Below are 21,924 nucleotides of genomic sequence, written 5' to 3' on the forward strand. Positions count from 1 at the left end.
AAGAACTTCATTAGCGGAAGCCTGCTACAATTTTTAAGTGAATGAAGGAATACAAAAATGTCAATACAAATTCATTTTTACATTCGGATAAAAGCTATTTATAGATTTTACATCATATGCTAGGTCTGTTGAGAACAGAGCTCTACACATGTATAGAAGAAACTGCTATAACACATTTGATTATGTTAGTATGACTGAAAATCTGTGTTGCTCAGTCTCCGAACCAAACCTGATATCCTCTAAAGCAGAATGAGAACAAGCTAGACTCACTGCCCTCTGCACAGTTCTGCTGTTCAGTGAAAGCAATAATGCTGAAAAATGTTGGAATTTCATATGCCAGATATCAAAACAGTTTTTGAGGCTGCCACTTGTCTTCATTCTGATCTTTTCTCTAATCACAAAACGTTTCCTGGTTGCCTAGAGGAAAAGAAGGTTAAAATGTTCCTCCACTAAAGCACTCACTTTTCAATACTTTCTGGACTACAAAGTGCTCTCATCTGAGTCTGAAATTTTAATGTCATTCAGACTCCTGAAAAAGTAAACCATCTGTGAATTACAGTCATAGTTATTTTAATTAGAAAAGCATTAGGGTTTTAAATGTTATTTTTCAAAATGACACATTTTTTAAAGATTAAGTAAAATTGTCATTGATGACTACCAAAGCTTCAATTACTGCTACAGGCCTCCTTTTTTTTTTCCCCGGGAGGAAGAAGAAAGGATGGGAGGGAGCTGCTCTTTCTCTCTTTCTTCTTCCCCTTTTTTTTTTTTTTTTTTTTTTTTACAGAAAAGGTGTAGGATGTAGAAGTACAGACATTCAAAACTATGGAATGGATGCTGAGATGGTGTGTAGGTGGCATGGAGGCAGTATTAGCTCATACTTAATAGGTGTCAAGGGAATCTGTAAAGCTGTTCTTTAGTTTAAAAAAGGCAATTTGTGGGAGTGCTGTGTGTTTCTGGCAGTACTTTCAAAATAGCTACCTACAAAAGACAGAGAACTATAATCTAATGATATTTTACACAATGACACACATTTTCACAGTGCATTAATGAAATGTAGAAAAAAGCCTTAAAACTATTGTAAAATGTGTCTTTTTGCAGTGTACATGTCTGCAAAAATATTGTAACGACAAACACATTTACAGGGTACTGATCTTTTACAAGGGCTGAAATGTTATTTTTAAAGGCTTACTCTTTCTGCTTTATTTGTTAGCTTTTGTTCACACAATTTAAGAGTCTTCCTTTGTCTCTGGCAAACTAGTGGCCTTGCACCATGGTTCATACTGAATAAACCCACAGTTTAGCATAGCTTAAGTATGGCCTTAACATAAAGTATGTGAGTAGTCCAGTATTCACGCAAGTACCTTAAGCATTTATGTAAGCGCTTGTCAGGAGTCAAACTTTAGGGAGAAAAACCTGTCATTCAGCTCTCTGCGAAAGGGAAAAAAAATGGTTGTTCCTTTTCCATGAAGTGTACAAACCTCACAGTTCTTTGCACTTGTGAGGCAACAAAAGAGGACTGCCCTACGGGAAGGGAAGTGATCAGGAAAGATGTATGTAGGATGTATGCAAGAAATACTCAGCGGAGGAAACCCTACCCCAGTTTTAGCTCATGAGATCTCTGTACTTACTGGACCTACTATTCTGGTCTTTCAAAATTCTGGAAAAAGGCATAGCATCAAAAGAAACAATATGAAAGTGTCTCTCTTTGTGAACTGAGAAATACAGGCAACAGGCAACAGGGACAGCAATGGCAGAGAAAGTAAAGCCTGAGGTAGGAGACTGGAAAACGAAATCCAAACAAATAAGAAATGAACACTGGGACCAAATACGAAGTGAAATATCCAGAAAAGAAACAAAGAGAAGAAAAAAGAGAAAAGCGTCAAGAGAGATGCAAATGGAGAAAGTCAACTTTGAATTAGAGAGAGGGAGACTTGGAATCCAGATGCAAGAAATCTGGATGGAAAAGATATCAGAAAGAAAATAAAGTCTACAAGACTAGTAATCATAAGCAAACCCTGAAAGGTGGACAGAGAGAGAGGCAGGAATATATTCTAGAGGGGAAAAAATATAGAAATAGGAAACAAAAATAGAGTTCTGTGTTGAAAGACTGGGAGCTTCTGAGCATTCTGAAGTTAAAGTGAGCCATCCATTCTATTCTCCGACCAAGGGGATAGGATGGACTTGTATTGTGTGGCACAAAATACCTGCTGAGAAAGATTGCAGGTGGTGGCTGGCCCTGGCCAGCCATTTGGTAGTAAAGTCACTCTGTGCTGATTTCTGCTACTAGCAAATTATTTCCAAGAATATAATGGGATGGTATAAAGGGACAAAGATATAATGGGACAGTATAATTTTGCTGATATAATTCAAAGTATGAGGGAAATACAGACACTGATGTTCTAACTATTTACCGTTAGTCTGGAAACTCCTCCTGGGATATTTTTTTAAAAATGTGATGTTCATAATTTATTTAATTTTAAAATTGCCTAAAAGAAAATTGACACTTAAAATAAGATATTCAAAACAAAAAGGAACATTGACTTCCAGTACAGTTAAAATTACTAAATGATAAATGAATAAACTGGCATACGATTTATGAATACTTAGTTTTCCTACTCGAAGAAAAAAAAAGTTAAGAATCCCTTATATATTGCATTGTTTGCAAAGTACTCTAGTACTTTATCATATCATGTACAAAGCAATTTGTATTTCAAGATAGCATAACCATTTTCATTTTAAGCCAAAATAAACAGTTCTGTTTAAAAAATAACGTAAAAGTTTCTCTGAACTAAGCATACAATTTGCATATGTATGCCACTTACGTTCTGTACTCTTTTGTTTAATCATAAACATACTTCTCCCAAAAAGGATGGTATGCTAATATCATATATTAATATACTGAAATCAAAATTACTTAAAGACAGCTGTATCAAATCCAATAAATGAAACACCTGTAGGTCAGTAATGAAATATGGTTCTCTTTGTGATTGGAAAAATTTGGATCAGACTCTTATTTTCCTTCTGCAGTTCTAGAAGTGCTAGAATTTAAAAACTCTAGATGGACTTCTGGTATTTCCCTTTATTGAGGGCTTATTCTCTGTTTTAACATTCTTTCTGAGTGGAAAAAGTTTAATAATACAGCTCCACACTGGCAAGAATGATTTCTCCAGAAACACCGCAGGCTCCTGAAACAACTCTAGCACTGTCTGTAGCTGTAAAAACATGAACTGGCACTATTACAGTATCTATCATCTCACGCAACTACCTGATGCTGATTTGGAGCTTCATAAAACATTTGACTGACTTTCCTGTACAGCTTATTTCATACCCGATGAATCTTTGGATCATCCCATTCAAAGTTAAAACCTGTCTTATTCTTTCCAAAATGAGTGATCTTTTGTGCTCAAGGCTACTGATAAGAAGGAATCATTGTGGATTAGAAGAAGCAGGCTGAAAACTGGAAAGATAAACTAAGACAAAGCTTTTCTTAGACATTTTTAAGGATTCCTATCTTTTAACCCGACAAGCATTTCTAGCAGTCAAAGCCTGAAAGATTCACTTTCAATGAAGTCTGGCCTTTGAAGCACATGTATTTAACAGCTGCACTGTACAGCAAGATCAAATTAAATTGATGTTTTGTTTTACTTCTGGTATAATACAAGTTGTTTGCATTTCAGCAAGCTCCATCTGAAGTAACTGAGAAGGGTTAATTGCAGACCACTGACCTTAGCTAAACAAAACGTAAAGCTCCAAGTTTTGATGAGAAAGCTCAGTAAGCTATGAGCTAACTCTCCTTTATTGAATTTATATTTGCAAGCTTAACAGTGTGAGGAATGATAATCCAAACAAATGAAAGTTTTCTTATGTCAGTAAAAAAAAAAAAAAAGCCAAGGACTGTTTGTGCCCTGTACTTCTCCCAGAGCATGATAATGTTTGCAAGCTAGTCATGCTATTGGGATCGTAGGCTTTGCTTAGCTAATACATGACTGTATGACAATAAAGCAACACATCACTGAAAATGTGGGTTTCCTAATGTAAAGGCCTTCAGATGTTCTGGAGGGCAGGAGATTCTTCTGCCTTACATGGCACAGCCAATACTTCCACTCAGTTTGACTCTAAAGTTACTACATATCATCTTGCTCTTCCTAAAATTAATAGCAAAACTCTCACTGACTTCTCCAGGGGTTAAACAAGTCTATTACTTTCACTCTGTCTGCAGTAGGAATGGTTTGTTTTGATTTGGAAATCTGATTTTCTCTTACATCGGGTGTGCTTAAAAGTCACAGCAGGTAGCTAAGCTTGTCATGATCAAGTATATATTTAAGCCGAAAGAACACCTTATCTAGGCTGCGCACAGTCAGGATGCAAAACCTGCCTTTCATTAGTAGCTCTGCACTTCCATAATTTCAGTAGTTAAGCTAAGTGCATGACTGAAAGTGCATGGTATGCCAGCTTCAATGAAATAGCTATTTTATTGTCCTAGTTTAGTTATCTTCAGCTCAGCTTACCCAAGTAACAGCAACAACTCATAAACCTATCAACACTTCCCTAATAAATGCTTTCTTCTAACGCAGAAGCTGCTGAATCAAGCACCAGACGTTGGCTAGCTGATAGTGTTTGCTCTTATGCTCTACTAAACAGTAGAAAATAAACCAAAATTGGATTCTGGTATTGGATCTTCTTCACTTGTCCTCCATTTTTGAACAGACTACAGTACTTATAAGAGGAGAAAGAATTTGTTGTCTGAGTAGGCTCTGGGTTTTGTTGTTTTGTTGGTTAATAAAACACTCTCCAAACACAACTTATGTAAGAAAGAAAAGATAAATTGTGAGGCAGGAAATAAACACAAAGAAACCATTTTCTTTACTCATTTTCGGGCTCTCACTTCAGAACACGTATTTACTTTCCTCTCCTCCGAGTTATACCACCTTTCACAAAATCGGATGGTGAGCTACGCTATCAGAAGGAAGTTAAATAAAGTATCATTCAGATTCACTCAGCTATAAAGTCCAGATCTTTCTTTTTCCCCCTCTCCTAGGGAGTTTATTGGCAACTTCATCCTCTGATGATATATAAGCAGGAGGTTGATTTCAGATGTGTGCTGCTTTCTCCTAAACTTACCATCTTTGATGTGGATATTTTAGCTTTTTTTTTTTTTTTTTTGGTCAATTTATCTATCCGAATCTGCAACAGCTCTTCAGGGAAGTGCAGGTAACAGTGTTGGGGAAGACATTTTTTGACTTATTCATGAACCCCTGCAACAAATAGATTTTCAGTTCCAGCAGTGACTCATTTGAAGTAGTTACTGCTGGCAACAGTGGCTGAATAAACTGGTTATATGTGCAACCCCCTACTTCTTGGTTGATTTTTAATGATGTACTACAGATGACTCCTTTCCTCTGGCTTTGCTAGCTGACATCATCCTGGGTTTCTAATTCCTCTTTTCCTTCCCTTTCTTCCCCCTCTTCTCCTTTTAAAATGTTTTTTCTTCTTTTTTCAGAGTCCTCTGCTGTAAAAGCATAGAGGAGGGCACACATGACAACTGCAGGTTGTATAAGCTTCCTCATTTAGGTTGTTATTTAAAGTTCAACTTTCATGATTAGTCAAATGAATCAAAAAGATAATTGAGAGAGAGATATTATGTGACACAGACATTAGTCACTACTGCTGGTAGTTGGGTATATGGTTTTGTATCACCTATACAAAATGTGTTGTATTCCCTTGTATTCCCTGGGTATTTGTCTCTAAGAAATTGTCTGGACTCAGAGTGAATTTTCTCCTAGAAATCAGAATTATTATCTTTCCATCTGTTTATCATAGCTCTCTGTGGCTTGAACAAAGTGTAAGAAGAAGGTCGCTCATTTTTTGAGACCTTGTTCCTTTCAGCTTAGTCTGTTGCCATGTGCTTCTTAGTCACTGAGTGACAATGGTATAACTCTCACCCCCAAACCCTCCTATTCCATTTAACTTATCAGCATCTCTTAAGAGCTTTGTTCCTTTCTGGTTTGAAGGACAATGCATTATGCACTGCTGTAGTTTTGCACACCTGACTTCTTCTGGTGTTAATGAGATTTTGGAGTCAGAACCTCTAAAATCTGTTTGTGATCACAAGCTTCAGTCTCCTGCATGATGGAGGGATTCTGTTTTGCAATTTCCTTTTTACATTTTTGTCTTTCAAGGTTTCAGGCTTGTTTTCAAATGCCAGTCACTACAGAATCACTAGTCTTGAGCTGTAGGCTTTCACTGATGGCCAATTGTTTGGGTTTTTGTTTTGTTTTTTTTTCAGGCTGTAATGCTGTTACTGGCTCCTGAGGAAATAAACTCAATAGGCATCCTGCTCTGTGTTTCATGACCGGAGCACAATACCCAATTACTGTTACACAGTTTTTGCCCTTTTGTCAAGCCTGTAGCCCCACACAAGTTCTAAAGGTTAGTGGTACTCTGAGCTCCAGGTACTTATAAGTCAAGGTACAGCTTCTAGATATTAATGACTGGTTTTTATAGGGAACTTTTTGGCAAGGATGCAAAATATACCCCAGAGCTGACTTAAGAAACCCGAGTAGGGCAAGCAAGTCTATTTTAATGTTATCTTTTTCAGGGTCCATCCTTTTGCTCTTTGCTGTTGAGGCAGTAGGGCTATATGTGCCCACTACTTACTTTAGTGACTAGAAAGGGACTTAGAGAGTATTTTGACCATAGAAAAAATCTTCTTATGTGTCCAAGTGCAGGTGATCATGCATGTGTGCTCCCAACCTGATGGGTGGCCGACCTTTGCTCCTGGTATAACTAAGGTATCTGGCCCACTGAGAAACACCCATAGCACAAAGTCCAACATAGTCCTTGTTCTTCACAAACAGTCGTAGAAACTTTTTTCTGGGCATCTTAATGCTTAGAGGTCATGCACAAATTAGAAGACCTATACTAATCCCTTCCTTCAAACTAATATTCCCAAAGCCTATAGAAGTCCAGTACCTAAACTTCACATTTGTCCCTGAAACTGATCTGGATGCTCTCTTGTGGAATAGATTTCAGTCCTCCTAGGCTGAGAAAAGACCTAAAGCTGAAGCTCACACTGCCTGGGAGAATATTCTACACATTAAGTCACAGAAAGCTTCCTTTCTGTACAATAGCTTATATAGTGTGCAAGGAAATACCATTTTCTTTAGAAATTACATATGTCAAATCAGTTCTGCTCAGTTACAGAGTTAGCCAAAGGAGGTGACTGAGTACTCTGGACCAATGGAGATGTCCACCTTGAAATCCTTATGTTGGTGAGGATTAACTATGATAGAAATAGGGTAAGGAGATGGGATAGGAAGTTGAGAGCTTCCTGTTCAGTGTTTGGCTTCTTTTTTTTTTTTTTTTTTTTTAACTTTACTTGATGTACAGCCACACTAGGTACTTTGGTCTGTCTCTCAATCAGCATGCTAGTGCCTAGAAAGGCATTGACCAGATGGGAAATCCTAAGGAGTTGGTTTGGGTCTCCCCTATTATGACAGTATAGCATTTTTTATAGGACTTTACATAAAGAAAATGTGCAGGTTTTGTTTTTTTTTTTGTAATTCAGAAACCATTCAACCACTAAAATATGTACACCAGATACCTTTAAAAACCTGGATGCAAATTTACACAAGGTACATGCTTAATTGAAATCTTTTCCTTCCCACAAGAATACACTGATTTTTTGACACAATGATCACTGCTACTCATATGCTAGAAAACTCAGAAAATCAGTTTGATTCTATCCCAAAGCATATATTAAATGTCAAAAGAATATACTGCCGCAAAGGATCTGGTGGCTTGCCACAATGGAAATGACTCAGCTAGCCTGTTTAAAGAATGATATTTTAATTGCTTTGTAGATCACAAACCTGCCAGCCTTGTAATTTACACTGCTGAAGAACAAGACGACATCTCTCCTTGGCAGACAATTTCTTCTTCTCTCCTGCAGCTGTATCAGCCAAATCTTTATACCTAGAAAAATCAGCAGAAGTAGAGTTACTCTAGTGTTGGCCTGGTTGATGCCTTTGCAGACATTGTTAGTTTTCCTTTGATTCTCAAATCTTTGATATCCAAACTGGAAGGTTAGGATTCTCCTAAGGGTAAAGAAAACAAGAAAGCCAATCACTTTTGTATCTTTATATTATTGGACATGACCTTGGTTAATAACAGTGTGCGACAAGTGGTGCTTAAAACCCAGATTTGCTTCCTGTCAGTTCTTTGGATGCCTCACTGAAAATCAATGCAGAAAGAACACAAAGCCTCACTGACTGATTTCCCTGGTACTGAATCGGGTCACTGGAAGGAGGAAAATATTTTTTCAGTAAGTGTCGTATGACATATGCCTGTTAAGGAGCAATTCATAAGAAAGTGACATTGATAAAAATGTTTTCCATCAGTCTGGAATAATTTTTTCTTCATTTTGAACAAAAAGTCTAGTAGCAGAGAGACTTTAAGGAACTTGATCGGTTTACGTTATTGGAAAGAAGATCAAGGGGAGACTTGATTACAGCATCGAGTACCTTCAAAGACAGAAAATGCTAGATATTAAAGGGCTCTTTGATATACCAGATAAAAGAACTAATGAACTAATGTAGGAAACTTAAGTCACACAAAGTCAAATAAAGCATAAAATTCAAATTTTAACTGTGGACTAATTACAACATATTACTACAGAAACGGATGAATTTTACACATCTTGATGCTTCATATTATTACTATGCTTTCTTGAAGGTATTCCTCAGTCTAGATCTGACTGGATGTAATGAGATGGAATTCTTTTTCATTATAAAAAGCCAGTTTCTGAAAAGGAAAGGTTCTGCAGAAGTGTCACTTTTGATTAAATTCTCAGTGAAACAGGGGTAAGTTTTGAGTTTGCAGGATAACTACATTTCCTGACATTTTATTTATTTGGTTCCTCAACAGCTGAATTCATGTATTAGCTCTGGTGCAACCCAAAACTGTGCTGTCCTGGGACCACTCACACAGACCACGGCAGGCAAAGCTGCAGGGCTGGAATGACTTCAGGGACATGAATGGTCCCAGGAGCTGTAGCAACTGTGAAACAACATCTGCAGACAAACTGCTCTAAGGCCAAATTTCAGCTAGTCTTCTAGTTTCCTGGAGCTGCAACAGACCCTTTGGGTATCTCAGCTCGCGCAGTCTGGAAATGTTCTCTGGTCTGGTAGCAGTCCTGCTGAGGACTCCATGACTGAGTCTATATTAGTAAGTGAAATGTCAAAGAGATTATTTCTCTGGCATATAAACCACCTGGCAAAAAACCAGCCTGTCTATTTATTAAGTATTCTGCTATGTTCTATTAAACTCTGTTACCTTCCAACAAAGCGTAGCCACATCTAAGCTGCCTTCTGAGACTGGTGACTAGCCCGTCTTAATTCCCAAATTGTGCCCAGGAATTGTTTGGAGGAATGCTGGTGGGAAGGGGCCAAAACTTCACCAGAGATCCTTTTAGTTAGTTTAGCACTTCAGATTAGCAGTATAAAACTGTGGATCCTACTTTCCCAGTAGCTCAACTAGTAGTATGGTCATGAAGACATTTGTTTTATGGACTCCTATTAAGGCTGGGGCCACCTCATTTCTATACTTGTATCAACTGGAGTTTCTTAGAAATCATGGAGAATCAGAGGTGTTAGAGAGACAACTGCTGGAAAGTTTAGCAACTGCTGACTGAAACAAAGATGATTCAGCATAGACTTAACAATGCATGAAGAAGTAACTGTGAAAGTGGTCAGCCTGAAACTTACTCACAGCAGAGACCCTAAGAAATATATTTCATTCCTGAAACAGAGCCAAATTAAAATTTAAAAGGTTGAAATTCTAAGTTTGGATCAGATTTACTTTAGAACCATGCAAATCACAGGAATCAAAACAATGAACTAACCATTCTTTACAATCTCTATTATACAGGAGGCCAGACAAAAATGATCCACTGCTTTCCCCAGCTTTAAAAGTCCCTGAAATTCCACCACATTATCTTGGAAGTCTAATCAGGGTTTGCAATTCCCTTCTATCCATTAAAGCAAGTTCTATCTTAGAAAAACAAGACAGGCTAATGGTTGTGGTAGCGGAGAAAGAGCTAACTATGGAAATTTAATTCTGCCACAAACTTCCTCTGTGCACACATGAAGTCATTTGCAAGATGATCTACATTTCCTTATGCTAGACACTGAAAAGCTGCACTCCTAGCCCGAGTTAGTCATCTTGTTTTCAAGAAGAGTCTGTGAATATAGGTTTTTCCATAGGGTGACTTGTTCTATGCATCCTAGACATTTTTGTTAAAATGAGAAGAGATTGCCCTCTGGAGGTGCCTTTCTCTGCTGACCACAGATGGACTCAGAAGAGTAGTCCAGACTGGATGCTAGTGTTCTGGGTGGCTGAGAGGAATCCCACCCTTAGGTCTATTTGTCTGACTTACTCATCTGCAGAGTAACTAACAGAGGGACTGACAGAACTTCCTTATTTCTTTGATCTTGTTCAAACATACTGGCTATCTAAGCACCTAGGATGAAAAAGCACCTTTAGACCAGGTGGCATCATCTGCTATCTCAGATCAATCACTCTTATCTTGTATAAGGCTGCTCAAACAAAAACAAGACAAAACTTGTAGCTATTTTTCAGCCAGAATGGTTCCCTGATTTGATTCCCAGCCTAGTTGTGCAAATACCAGTGTTAATACCAGGGAAGTAATGGGAATGGGTAAGTGGGAATAAACAGACCACATCTGTTGGTGGCAGCCCAAATTTGTCCTGGACAAAAGTGGTGATCTAATCATATTTGACTTTTTGTACTTAATTTTAAATGAGTTAAAATATTTAAACTTTCTTCACTCTGTTTTTCCTTTTGGGCTTCAGGATTTTTTTGTATTTTAAACTTGCTATTACCCTCAGTAAAAAATTATGTTAAAAAGAAAGCAAATCAAAATTGACAATAAACTAAGACATGAAGAAAGAAATAAAAAGTTATATGTGATCAAAATGCAAAATGATAGTGTATCAGATACTTTCTACTGTGAACTGAGCTTGTGTTACCATGTAGACACAATAATTCAATGTCCTCTTAAATGTAACCCTTTCATGGTCTCAAGAATAGCAACAGAACTTATTACTATTCAAATTTACTGTATCACAGAAAATAGTAATAAAAAATACTGAATTTATGGTGCAGGCTTGTATAGATAAACTTGAGTTACTTGCAAACAACAGGGCTTGCTTCTGGAAAAATGTAATCTGGACAGTCTTTGAAACTTTCCCTTACCAGAGAATTCTCCCCCCACCACTGCAGCCTTAGTTCACTCTGAAGTGAACGAACAAACTCAATTAAATACCAGGCTTCTTCTCACTGACAGGTCATACATTTTGACCCAAGTAAATAATGTAGTGTATTTGTAAGGCTTTAGAGAGGATCCTGAGGAATCCAGTGAGCATACTTAGTGCTACCTTGCTAAAAAAAGTCTTTAATCAGGTGAAATACACTTCTGCTAAACTTGGATTGATGAGTCAGTTGTATAGACTTTCTTAGAAGTCAGTAGAAGGTACTATTCAGGTGTCATATACCCTACTGTAATATCGATGCGTAAAGTAAATCAGATGAATTGTGCACTCTAAGACTCCCATTTCTTTCCATTGAGTATAAAGACAGTCTATGCTCCCGACTCCAGCATAGACATCTAAATATCAGACAAAGTTAAGTCTCCCTCCTAGCCAAGTCAAGAAGCTGATAAAAAACAATATTCCATGGCCTACCCAGAACAAGTCATTCACTAAGGGATCCAAAACAATTTAAAGGATTAAATTGAATCAACACCCCTCCACCGCTATGTCAAGACTAATGTAGTGTTGATTAGGGAGTAAATGCAAGACCTCTTCCAGTTACAAGTTGAGACAAGGAACACTACCATCAGGAGGGCTCTCCCCAACTCCCCTCCACAGGAAATCAGTGTGAGAGAAGCTCTGTTTTCCCCAGCTTTGTCTTTAGCACCCTCCTTGTCCTAACTTGTCATTTTTACACACCTAAGCAGAAAAGAGAGCTTTTGGCTAGACAGGCTAGCGCTGTGAGCATGTACAGACTGGCTAGGACCCTCTGGTGTTGCAGAAGCTGTGCTCTGACCTCTCTTCCTTTGCTTCTGAATGATGCTTTTTATCAGGGAGATTTTGTGTTTACTTGGACTAGATACTTGCTGTCAATACCTTCAGGTAGCTTGTGAATATGGGAAACTCAGTTCTCTTGGGTCTTTACAGATAAGGATGTTATCTGATCATTTTCTCCCTCACTTCCCTAAGTGCACAGCCGACAAGATCCAGCAGGCTGTTTTTGCCTGAGACAGAATATTCCCCACTTCAGGTTATGGCACAGTAACCCGCAGTAATATTCTCAGGCTCAGCACGCTATTTGATTTACACGCAGTGTGCACAAACAGGCTGTAGGGCTGTACTCCCAGTTCTGTACACAGAGCAAATCTTTAAGCATTGGAATAAACAGCACGCACTCAATTTCAATAGCACATCGACATGATAGAAGATACTAACAGAAAGAACACGGCAAGTACAAAGGGCACAAAACCAAGCAGCTCGAAATCACCAGCTTAAACAAATCACATAGATGTCTTTAAACCAAAGCCTCAGAAATACTTTTTGTTTGGTTGGTTGCTTTTTGCTACTCTTTTTTTTTCAGGTCTCTCTCTTGCCTAGCTAAGAACGAAAGACAAAAAATGGTGGCCAGAGGTAGTTACTGACTGCAATCCAACATTCTCAGTAACAGCACAGCTTCTAATGCCAGAACTCAAATCTTTCCTGAAAGCAACTCTTTTTCTCCATGTCTTTGCCTTCTTATTTACAAAATAAAAATGCAATCATGTATAGCTGGCAAGTGACTGCTTTATAGGAGTGCTAATTAATGTAGTTTTAAGTTTTAAATATCCAAACACAGCTTATGCAAGGAAAAATAATCAGTCCTGCCAGTGTAATTAATTATGTTGCATTTTCATTTTCTCTCTCTTTTGTTTACTACGATGTGTTCTGTTTGCCAAGGTAAAATGGCATGATTTAGTAAAATCTAGTGAATAAAAGAAGGCAATCAAAATTAACTTGTACCCTGTATTTCTGTTAGAAGAAATGCAAAAGTTGTCATCACAAAGGAGTGAAAACAGGTTGTGCTGTCTTGCTAAATTCTTTTTTTTTTCCTTTCTAAACTTTCTCTTTTCTTCCTTTGACAACCAGTAACAGATTGATGTATTATTATGTCTGTGAAGTATGTGAAAGAGATGGACTCTGTTTGCAAAACTTGTCACTATGTGCTCATAACTCAGGATTTTTAGTTTTGTTTGTTTGGATTTGGGGAGGATGGGGAGAGTGGGTTAGGCATGGTTTGTATTTGAAAAATCTATCAAGTGAGAGCTGAAATGTCTAGAGGACCTACCTACTGAAGAGAGAAATGCATTTTTTAAAGGAATTAAAAAAAGGGATGTTTGGAAAACTTTCAAGTATTAGAAACCTTATAAAAGCAGTCATCAGCAAAGGATAGGTTGGAATTTTGATTAATGTTATGTGTATATAAAGGATATATAGTCCTTCCACTTCCCTGTGTTATATTCTTTTTTTCTAACCTAATTATTTTTGAAATATGAGGAACATGGGAAATTCCAGATAATTAGAAAAGGGGAAGTAGATTATTATAGTTTCCAAGTGAAGAAAAGTGATTCTGCCAATCTCTGTACAATATATATGACATAAATATCTCATTATACAGCATAAATATTAACTAAAATTTTGGAGAGATTAAATCTTTGAATGTGGAGAAGAAAAAGATGCCTTTATAAAGAACAGATTACAGTGGACAAACAGACTGCATTATGGGCTTCATTTATAGGAGTACAAAAATATAGTATAAGCATAAGGTTATATAAGGTTATATAAGGTTCACCTTTATATGAAACACATTTTGCACTGAGGCTGCTTCATACAGACTTACAGAAATAATTCAGATTGGTGTAGAGGTGAGCATGAAGCGCAATTTGCCTGATAGGTTTGAAACAATGAGTAAGTATATATGGCAATGAGCCAAGTACCCACCTACCGTACTACTGTTAGGTATTTAAATATTCTAATTGATACCAAGCAACACGGGATTAAATGGCTAGATCTACAGAACAATAAGCATTAAGGGAGAAAATAAAATTAGAGTAATTTTGGAAAAACTGCAAGCAGTTTTATTCCCTCTGAGTTAATCTGGCACACAGACATTTGCTGACAGAAAGAAACTTGGAAAGCACTAATGCTAAAAGTGACCTTTCAGCAAATTGACCGGGTATCATAGTTTTACCGCAATGTTTTTATATATGCCACTGGAAGCCAGAAACATTGATGAAACTTTTCTACTTCAACAATTAAAAATTCACTTCCTATATAAAGAGGTAGAGGGACATACATAGCAAGCTTCAACATATCAATGGAAAAAGGAAAATATACTGACAGACATAAATGGTATGTAACTGAGCTAAAAGAGCAAAATTAAGGACGACGAAATAAGTGGAAGACTCCAAAAATCCCCAGAATAGCATTTCACAGTGACCTGCAAGTGGGTCAGTCACTGGCCCCACGTGGAGCTCAGTACAGACTTTTGAGAGAGGATCAGGGCTATGAAATCCACTTGATTAGAATACTCTTGCATAAGAAGTGGCCATTTGGGATATTTTAATTTAGACTGAATAAAAGTAACATAAATTTCTCAGATAAGGATACTACTTTGAGATGGGTGATAGATAAATTAATTGGAAGGATTTTTTTTTTTTTTTCTTTCCTAAATTTTACGTTTTTGCATTAGGTCTGCCACCCTTAATCTTTCTAGACACCTGAATTTCAATTTCTAGAGAGAAGAAATAACGAATATATGTGTGTCTTAATCCTAGAATATTTATTCATATACTTCATGTAATTAAGCAGGGGCTTCCTCATCTCAGACAATGCGGCAGCAGAATAATAAATAGAATATAAATTATAGTTCAGCTCTTGGGATTAGTAGATTCAGCTATGCAAATAAAAAATGAATTCACAACATCTGCTAAAGATTTGCATTACAATACTTTTGCATCATCTTACCTAAAGCTGACATTCCCATTCCATCTTGATAAAGCAATGTAAAAATATATTTATTTAAGAAATTAGCAAAAATGACACATTAACTCAGAAATATGCTAGAATCATAGAATTATAGTATGGATCGGGTTGGAAGGGACCTCAAACAACATCCGAGTTCCAACCTCCCTGCCCTGGGCAGAGACACCTCCCACTAGGCCAGGTTGCTCAAAGCCCCATCCAGCCTGGTCTTGAACTCTAGGGCATCCACAACTTCTCCTGGCAACCTGTTCCAGTGCCTCACCACCCCCACAGGAAAGAATTTATTTCTAATATCTAATCTTAATCTCCCCTCTTCCAGTTGAAAACCATTACCCCTCATCCTATCACTACACTCCCTGATAAAGGGTTCCTCCCCATCTCTCCTGTAAGTCCCCTTTAGGTACTGGAAGGTCGCTATAAGGACTCCCTGGAGCCTTCTCTTCTCCAGGCTGAACAACCCCAACTCTCTCAGCCTGTCTTCATAGGAGAGGTGCTCAAGCCCTCTGATCATCTTTGTGACCCTCCTCCAAACTCGCTCCAACAAGTCCATGTCCTTCTTATGTTGGGGGCTCCAGAGCTGGATGCAGTACTCCAGGTGGGGTCTCACCAGAGCGGAGCAAAGGGGCAAAATCACCTCCCTCGACCTGCTGGCCACACTTTTGATGCAGCCCACGGTACAGTTGGCTTTCTGGGCTGCAAGCGCCCATTGCCAGCTTATGTTGAGCTTCTCATCAACCAACACCAAGCAGACTTAATATATGAACATGTCCCTCTATCTACATAAATGTTTACATTTACCTATAGACAGATACGGTTTCTCCACAGCTAACTTCCTCTTCATGTTTGGGCACTCCACAAACGGGCACACAGTGCAGTAAAATGCTTCACTGTATGCAGAATATATGACTGCAGAACTAATTTAACTTTTTTTAATCAACCTGCTAATTTGATTCTATATAACACAGAGGTGATATAGTACTGGTGTGTAATAAAGCTAGTTTCCCTCCTCTGCAGACGTAGCCATGTGAAGATAGAGAGTCAAAATTAAAAGTCCTGCAAAACTAAGCCCAGGCTGGATGGGGCTTTGAGCAACCTGCTCTAGTGGGAGGTGTCCCTGCCCATGGCAGGGGGGTTGGAACTTGATGATCTTTAAGGTCCCTTCCAACTCTAACCATTCTATGATTCTATGAAAACTAAAACGTCTGAGATCACAGAAAATCAAAAGATACTTTTTTTTTTTTTTTTTTTTTAAATAACAGAGATTAGAATAAAGGAATTCCAGGGCATAGGAGTCAACAGGTAACTGAACAGATGGCTAAATTTTTGTCCTTTCCTAACACAGAAAATAATGTGCCCACATCTCACTACTGAGGCTATAAGGAATTAGAAGATGTCTTATGCACCCCTTTCTTTAAAATTACACTACCAGTCAAGAGGTTTGGTGATTTGGCACTTAGCCTCCAGGAAACTTGCTGCTGGGCCTCCCCAACAGGCCGACTTTGAGATCAAGATAGAATGTCACCCTTTAAGGGGCACAGGACAAGGTCATGACTTCTGGTCTATGGATCTGCAGTACAGTGTTGGGCACAATATTAAAGGGTGGGTGAAATTATGAGTTGACTTTGAAATGGTATTCAGAGAAGGACATGCTTAGGCCCAGCTCCTGTCCCAGTGTTTGGAAGCCTGGAATCACATGCCTGAAATAACTGCAAGCAGGCTGTGTAAAGCAAAGTGACTTCTGACTTTTTCTGAAAAATACACAAGGTCTTCTCAGAAACATGATGTGATAATGAGTTGAAACACCAAAGTGGGTTTATGCACTTTCCCATTTGGTCTCCTGGAGGGGTTACTACTTAATTAGCTCATTGTTTGCCAAAAAAGCACTTCCCAAATCATTTGGAAATATACTTAGATAGACATATATTGCAGAAGCAGAAAGCAAAACCAGAGTAAAATGGAAAATTTGATATTAAAGGTTAATAGGATTGAATCTGAATATTCTACCTAGACGATGCTTTATTTCTTTCTTGCTTTTGTTTTTTCTTTTCTGTGCAACCTTGAGTCAGCCAAAGAGGAATGGAAATACATAAAATCCTTCCCACAATGCTCCCCAGTAGCCCAGATAACGTGTATTAGGATTATTGGTGCAGGTTTTTAGGACCTTCTTAAACCACATAGGCAAAATTACTTCTCTGGAAGATCATCTCTATCTCTGCTTTCTTCTGTGGGAGCTTCCCTTGTTCCCTTTGAATCCTGTGAGTAGTATCAGTCTGGGAAACAGACTTGGCTCTGAACCGTATAATGGTTAGACAAACTGTACACAAGCAACATTTTTCAAGATAGGCGGAGGTTGTCCCCTTGGCATAATATATCAATACTCAACTAGATTCTGCTTTCATTTACCTTGGAATACAGCAGGAGTAATTCTGCTAAAACTGATGATGTTATATTAATGCTACATTGGTCTAAGAAAAAAAAAAGTAAGATCCAGTGATTAAGACACATAAAAGGATTTTACATGCATGCTTGCATAGGATTTTGTGTTTGCTCTCAGATGTCACCAGTATTAACTGCCTAGTATTATTCAGTCTGACTAGGAAATCTAGCTTTAGGAAGTCTCATTCCAGGTTCTTCTGGTGAAGATTAAATGGTTGTAAAGAATACCAAGATGTGGATAAGGAGAAAAAGGGTGCCATGAATGTCTGAGTTGAGTGGAAAGAATTCAACAGCTGCAGAATCACAGAAAGAAAAAACAGCAGGAGGGTCACAGTCACTTTTGAGTGTGGAGCAGCTGGACTGCATTTATACAAGTCTTATGAGCAGAAAAAAAAAGCAGTAAAGAGCAACTAATTGTATTTTTCAAGGCACTGAAAGCACACACTTATATTTAATTAATCAATGAATACAAAGGAATTATTTTAAAACTATACAGTAAAATTAATCTATCCATGTGACAATTTGCACCTTAATTAGATAATTCAAAGTTCCTGCATAGTTCCATTAGCATAAACTAATATGTTTATAAAACTAAACATAAAATAAACTGAATTTATAAAAACTAAATTTATAAACTAAAATGTTTATTTTAAAGATAGGCTGTTTGTATTAATTTAAAAGGTCTATTATTTTAACAGGCATTTCCTTAAAAGGGTTTCAGTGTGTAAGGATTAGTGAAGATATTAGTGCTTGATAATATTTTTTTTTAACAGGTTTACTTCTATGTCAGGCATTTAACTGAACTTCTTATGGCTATATATAAATCTATGTCCATTATCTTTGTCATTATGTGATGTCAGCAAATTATGAAGTACTCAATAATTATTTTTATTGAAACATCAAAGTTCTGAAATTATTTAATGTTATAATCAGCTTGTTATAGGCACACAGAACAGCTTGTGAGATGGGGGTCAAAAACTTTCAATATTCTTTTTTGTAAACAAATATAATTTTATCTATTTTTACAATCCAAGCATTTAGAAGGAATCCAGTACTGTGGTAGGTATTTGGTGCTCTGTGGTAACATTTCGCTGTGTTTAGAAACAGCACAAGCTTTTAAATTCACAGATGTAAAATATGCATAGATATTTTAAGGATATCACAGAGTAACAGGATTATTTAGTGATTTAATAAATGTTTAGTTAACCCTGAGGGATAAGAAAAGTGAAAATGCTAGTGGAAACTGAATGTCAGTCCAGAGGTACCAAGGGTGGCACTTAACTCTGGAAATAAAATAAACATTTTAAATTTCACAGATCCTTACTTAAGTTAAAATAAAGAAAACCACTGGAGCTGCTAAACCGTTCAACCACACTTATGTTTGTGTATGCCCAAGAGATTTATCATTGCCTAAGAAAATGAGTGTAGCTAGGAAAAAAAGGCAGCAGAAAAAAAGGACAGAAAAATACCTCACACACCCATAGTAGTGGAGAGAAAACAGTATCTTAAGATTCTCTTTGAAACAGCCTAAAAACCAGGACATTCTCTATTGCACAAAGCAATAAACTCCCTTTAAGAAGCTCCACTAACTAAGTTTTATACATTCTATACTAAATGTAATATAAATAATGCTGGAAGATTATTCAGATTGCACACCAAACATTTTGAAGTTAGGAACTGTCAGACATAAAACTGACCATGCCACCTTTATTTCCTTGTATCTGTCTTTTTTATTACCTAATTACATCCCCCCGCTCAAGGGACCCCTTTTAATTTCCATCCTGCAGAACTCTAAGTACATGATAGACATGAATAATTCAACTGACTTCAGTGGAATGACGGAAGAGTTTACACCCATTTATAATCATCCTAGCGAATGAAGGTTACATTGTAAAACTCATGCCCAGCAAACAACACTGAATTTTATTTTTGCCTTCTAAATATAGAACAAAGCTAGATGTCTGATCTATCACTGAAAACTTCAGTCAAAAAAGAAACTTTATTTTCTCTTATACTCATTTGTGGACTGTTAGTAAGTCCCCGAAAAACCAGTAGCTCTATTATTCTCACAGTCCAACTCTGTGACATGTAACATAAGGACTGATGTTTTGCACAGTCAATAGTACTTAGTCTGTAGGGTAGAGAACTGATGATACCATGGAAGAATTTCAAAGGCTGCTTCTGTTTCAACTCTAAAATGTTGTTCTCTGTTTTTTGTCGGAGACGGTTACAAACCATTAATTCTGTTCCTTGCCATAGATGGCAGTTAGACTCAGACTGAAATACCTGCAAAAATGGGTAAATGTAAAATAAGTCAGTTGAACCATATCCTAAAAATGACCATTTTTCTCTATACACTATAAAGTCCGGGTTTGTCAGTTGAGATACCATAGGCATCTAAATATTTCTTGTCTTTTGAGTATTAAAAAGGACCTAAGGGGGAAAAAGGAGAAAATAAGCCAAACAGCTACAAAGACACACCTAATGGGGGTATTAGTCTGTTTGTAACATATAGAGCTATTTCATTCATCCATGATATGATACTACCAGATACTACCACTATAGTACCGCATTGTACAAATACATGTCAAATGGCCTATAGCCCCCAAGTCAGTGCCAAATACCTTCTTACATCTATGCAATTCACAGGTGATGTACACCAATTCTAGTATATGTGGCTTGCCAGGGAGAACGTCAGTGCATTCTGGGTTCTGGTCATCCCTTAAAGCATAATAATCTCCAATATCAACAAGTTTTCACACAGGATTAGTAATTCAGAATAATTCTGAGACTGCAGTAAATTATTCCAAAGTGGGCCCTGCTATCAGAAAGGTTGGCAAAGGAAAAAAAAAAAAAAAAAAGCTGGGGGAAGAAGAAGGAAGATGGGACATTTAGAGTGATGGCGTCTGTCTTCCCAAGTAATGCTTACACGTGACAGAGCCCTGCTTTCCTGGAAATGGCTTAATAGCTGCCTGATGATGGGAAGTAGAAAATTAATTTTTAATTTTTCTTCACTTGTGCATGCAGCTTTTGTTTTCCCTATTAAACTGTCTTTATCTCAACCCACAAGTTTTTTGCCTGTCTGATTTTCTCCTGCACCCCACTGGGGAGAAGTGAGCGGTGGTTCTTTAGGACTGAGCTGCCCACTGGGGTTAACATAAAACATTTCTTTATAGAATGTGATGATTACCGAAACTGCCAAAGACACAGTCATTTTTAAAATGACAGTTTTAAACTTTGTGGATGACCTTCATCCTTCACAGGAAATTAGTCATTATCATGTTTATGAATTTGGGTTTAAGGCACTTTCAAAACTGATGGCTTCAAAATACTTCATTTACTCACCTTTTCTTGCGATCTAAAAGAAAGACAAACAAAAATGATTACCCTCAATCAGAAATATCACTTCCAGCTCTAGGTCTGAAGCAACAAACTACACAATGGTGAGACTGCCATTTGGTATAAATTGATATCATTACATCTACTTTAATGGAATATTGCTTTTTAACACCAGATTATGCCTTGCTCTCCTTCCAACGATTTAAGGTATCATGGCACGTATCAATGCACTGCTCTATGAGAAGACTGATGATATTATTGTATAGCAGACAATAAAGCTAAAAGGGCCACTGTGATGACCTATCGCTTTGCAATCTACTCAGTACATCATTCTTACTAATGTCCTACTTGCTCATGAGACTCTGAAATGTTTTGATGCACTTTTTTAATTCACAAATGATATATTACGAAATATTATAACTTCCCTTGCTTTCAAGAGGTTAAAAAGAGAGAGGAAAGACAGAGAGAGAAAATAAAAAAAACCACCACCAAAACGCTTCTGGACAAAGGGAGTTTGGATATGCAATGATGAGTCCCACACAAGATCCACAAACATAAACAACACATCTGTGCAATACAGATGTGCAATACAGCTGTAAGCTGCAAGACAGCTTACAATAGTTATTAAAAAGGGCTTTATGCCAGTTGCAGAACAGACATTATTTGACAAAGCAATGATACTAGCATGAATGTAAACTTCCCTACCTGAGAAAAAATTTATCTCTTTAGAATGACCTCCAAGCAAAGTCAATTGTCTGGATAAGTTAGTAACTATTAAGTGCTCTGAAGCCATTTTTGACCTCAAGTCCGCTATTAAAGCATTTCAGTATCAATGAACGCTGCCCTGAGTAGAACGGCAGATTTCAGGATCTGCAGTTAAGCGTAACTTCTAAGAAGAACTTCATCTAAGAATAACTTCATACTGAAATCAGAGGAAAACCTGTAATTAAAATAGGCTTCGAACAGACTTTTTTCACCCTCACCGCTACGAGTATCATAACAATCCATTATCATTGTG

The 21,924-nt window shown here is 37.4% G+C and overlaps 1 protein-coding gene across 1 annotated transcript in view; it reads right to left on the bottom strand.

Moving 5' to 3' along the window:
- Window positions 1–21,924, bottom strand: part of MYO16 (myosin XVI) — a 293,425-nt gene that overhangs the window by 57,207 nt on the left and 214,294 nt on the right. Inside the window, exon 27 of the mRNA XM_074146466.1 lies at window positions 7,872–7,974. Within this exon, the coding sequence (XP_074002567.1) occupies window positions 7,872–7,974 (103 nt within the window). The remainder of the gene's footprint in view (window positions 1–7,871; window positions 7,975–21,924) is intronic.

Source organism: Numenius arquata, chromosome 1, assembly GCF_964106895.1.
Source record: "Numenius arquata chromosome 1, bNumArq3.hap1.1, whole genome shotgun sequence".
Lineage (NCBI taxonomy): Eukaryota > Metazoa > Chordata > Aves > Charadriiformes > Scolopacidae > Numenius > Numenius arquata.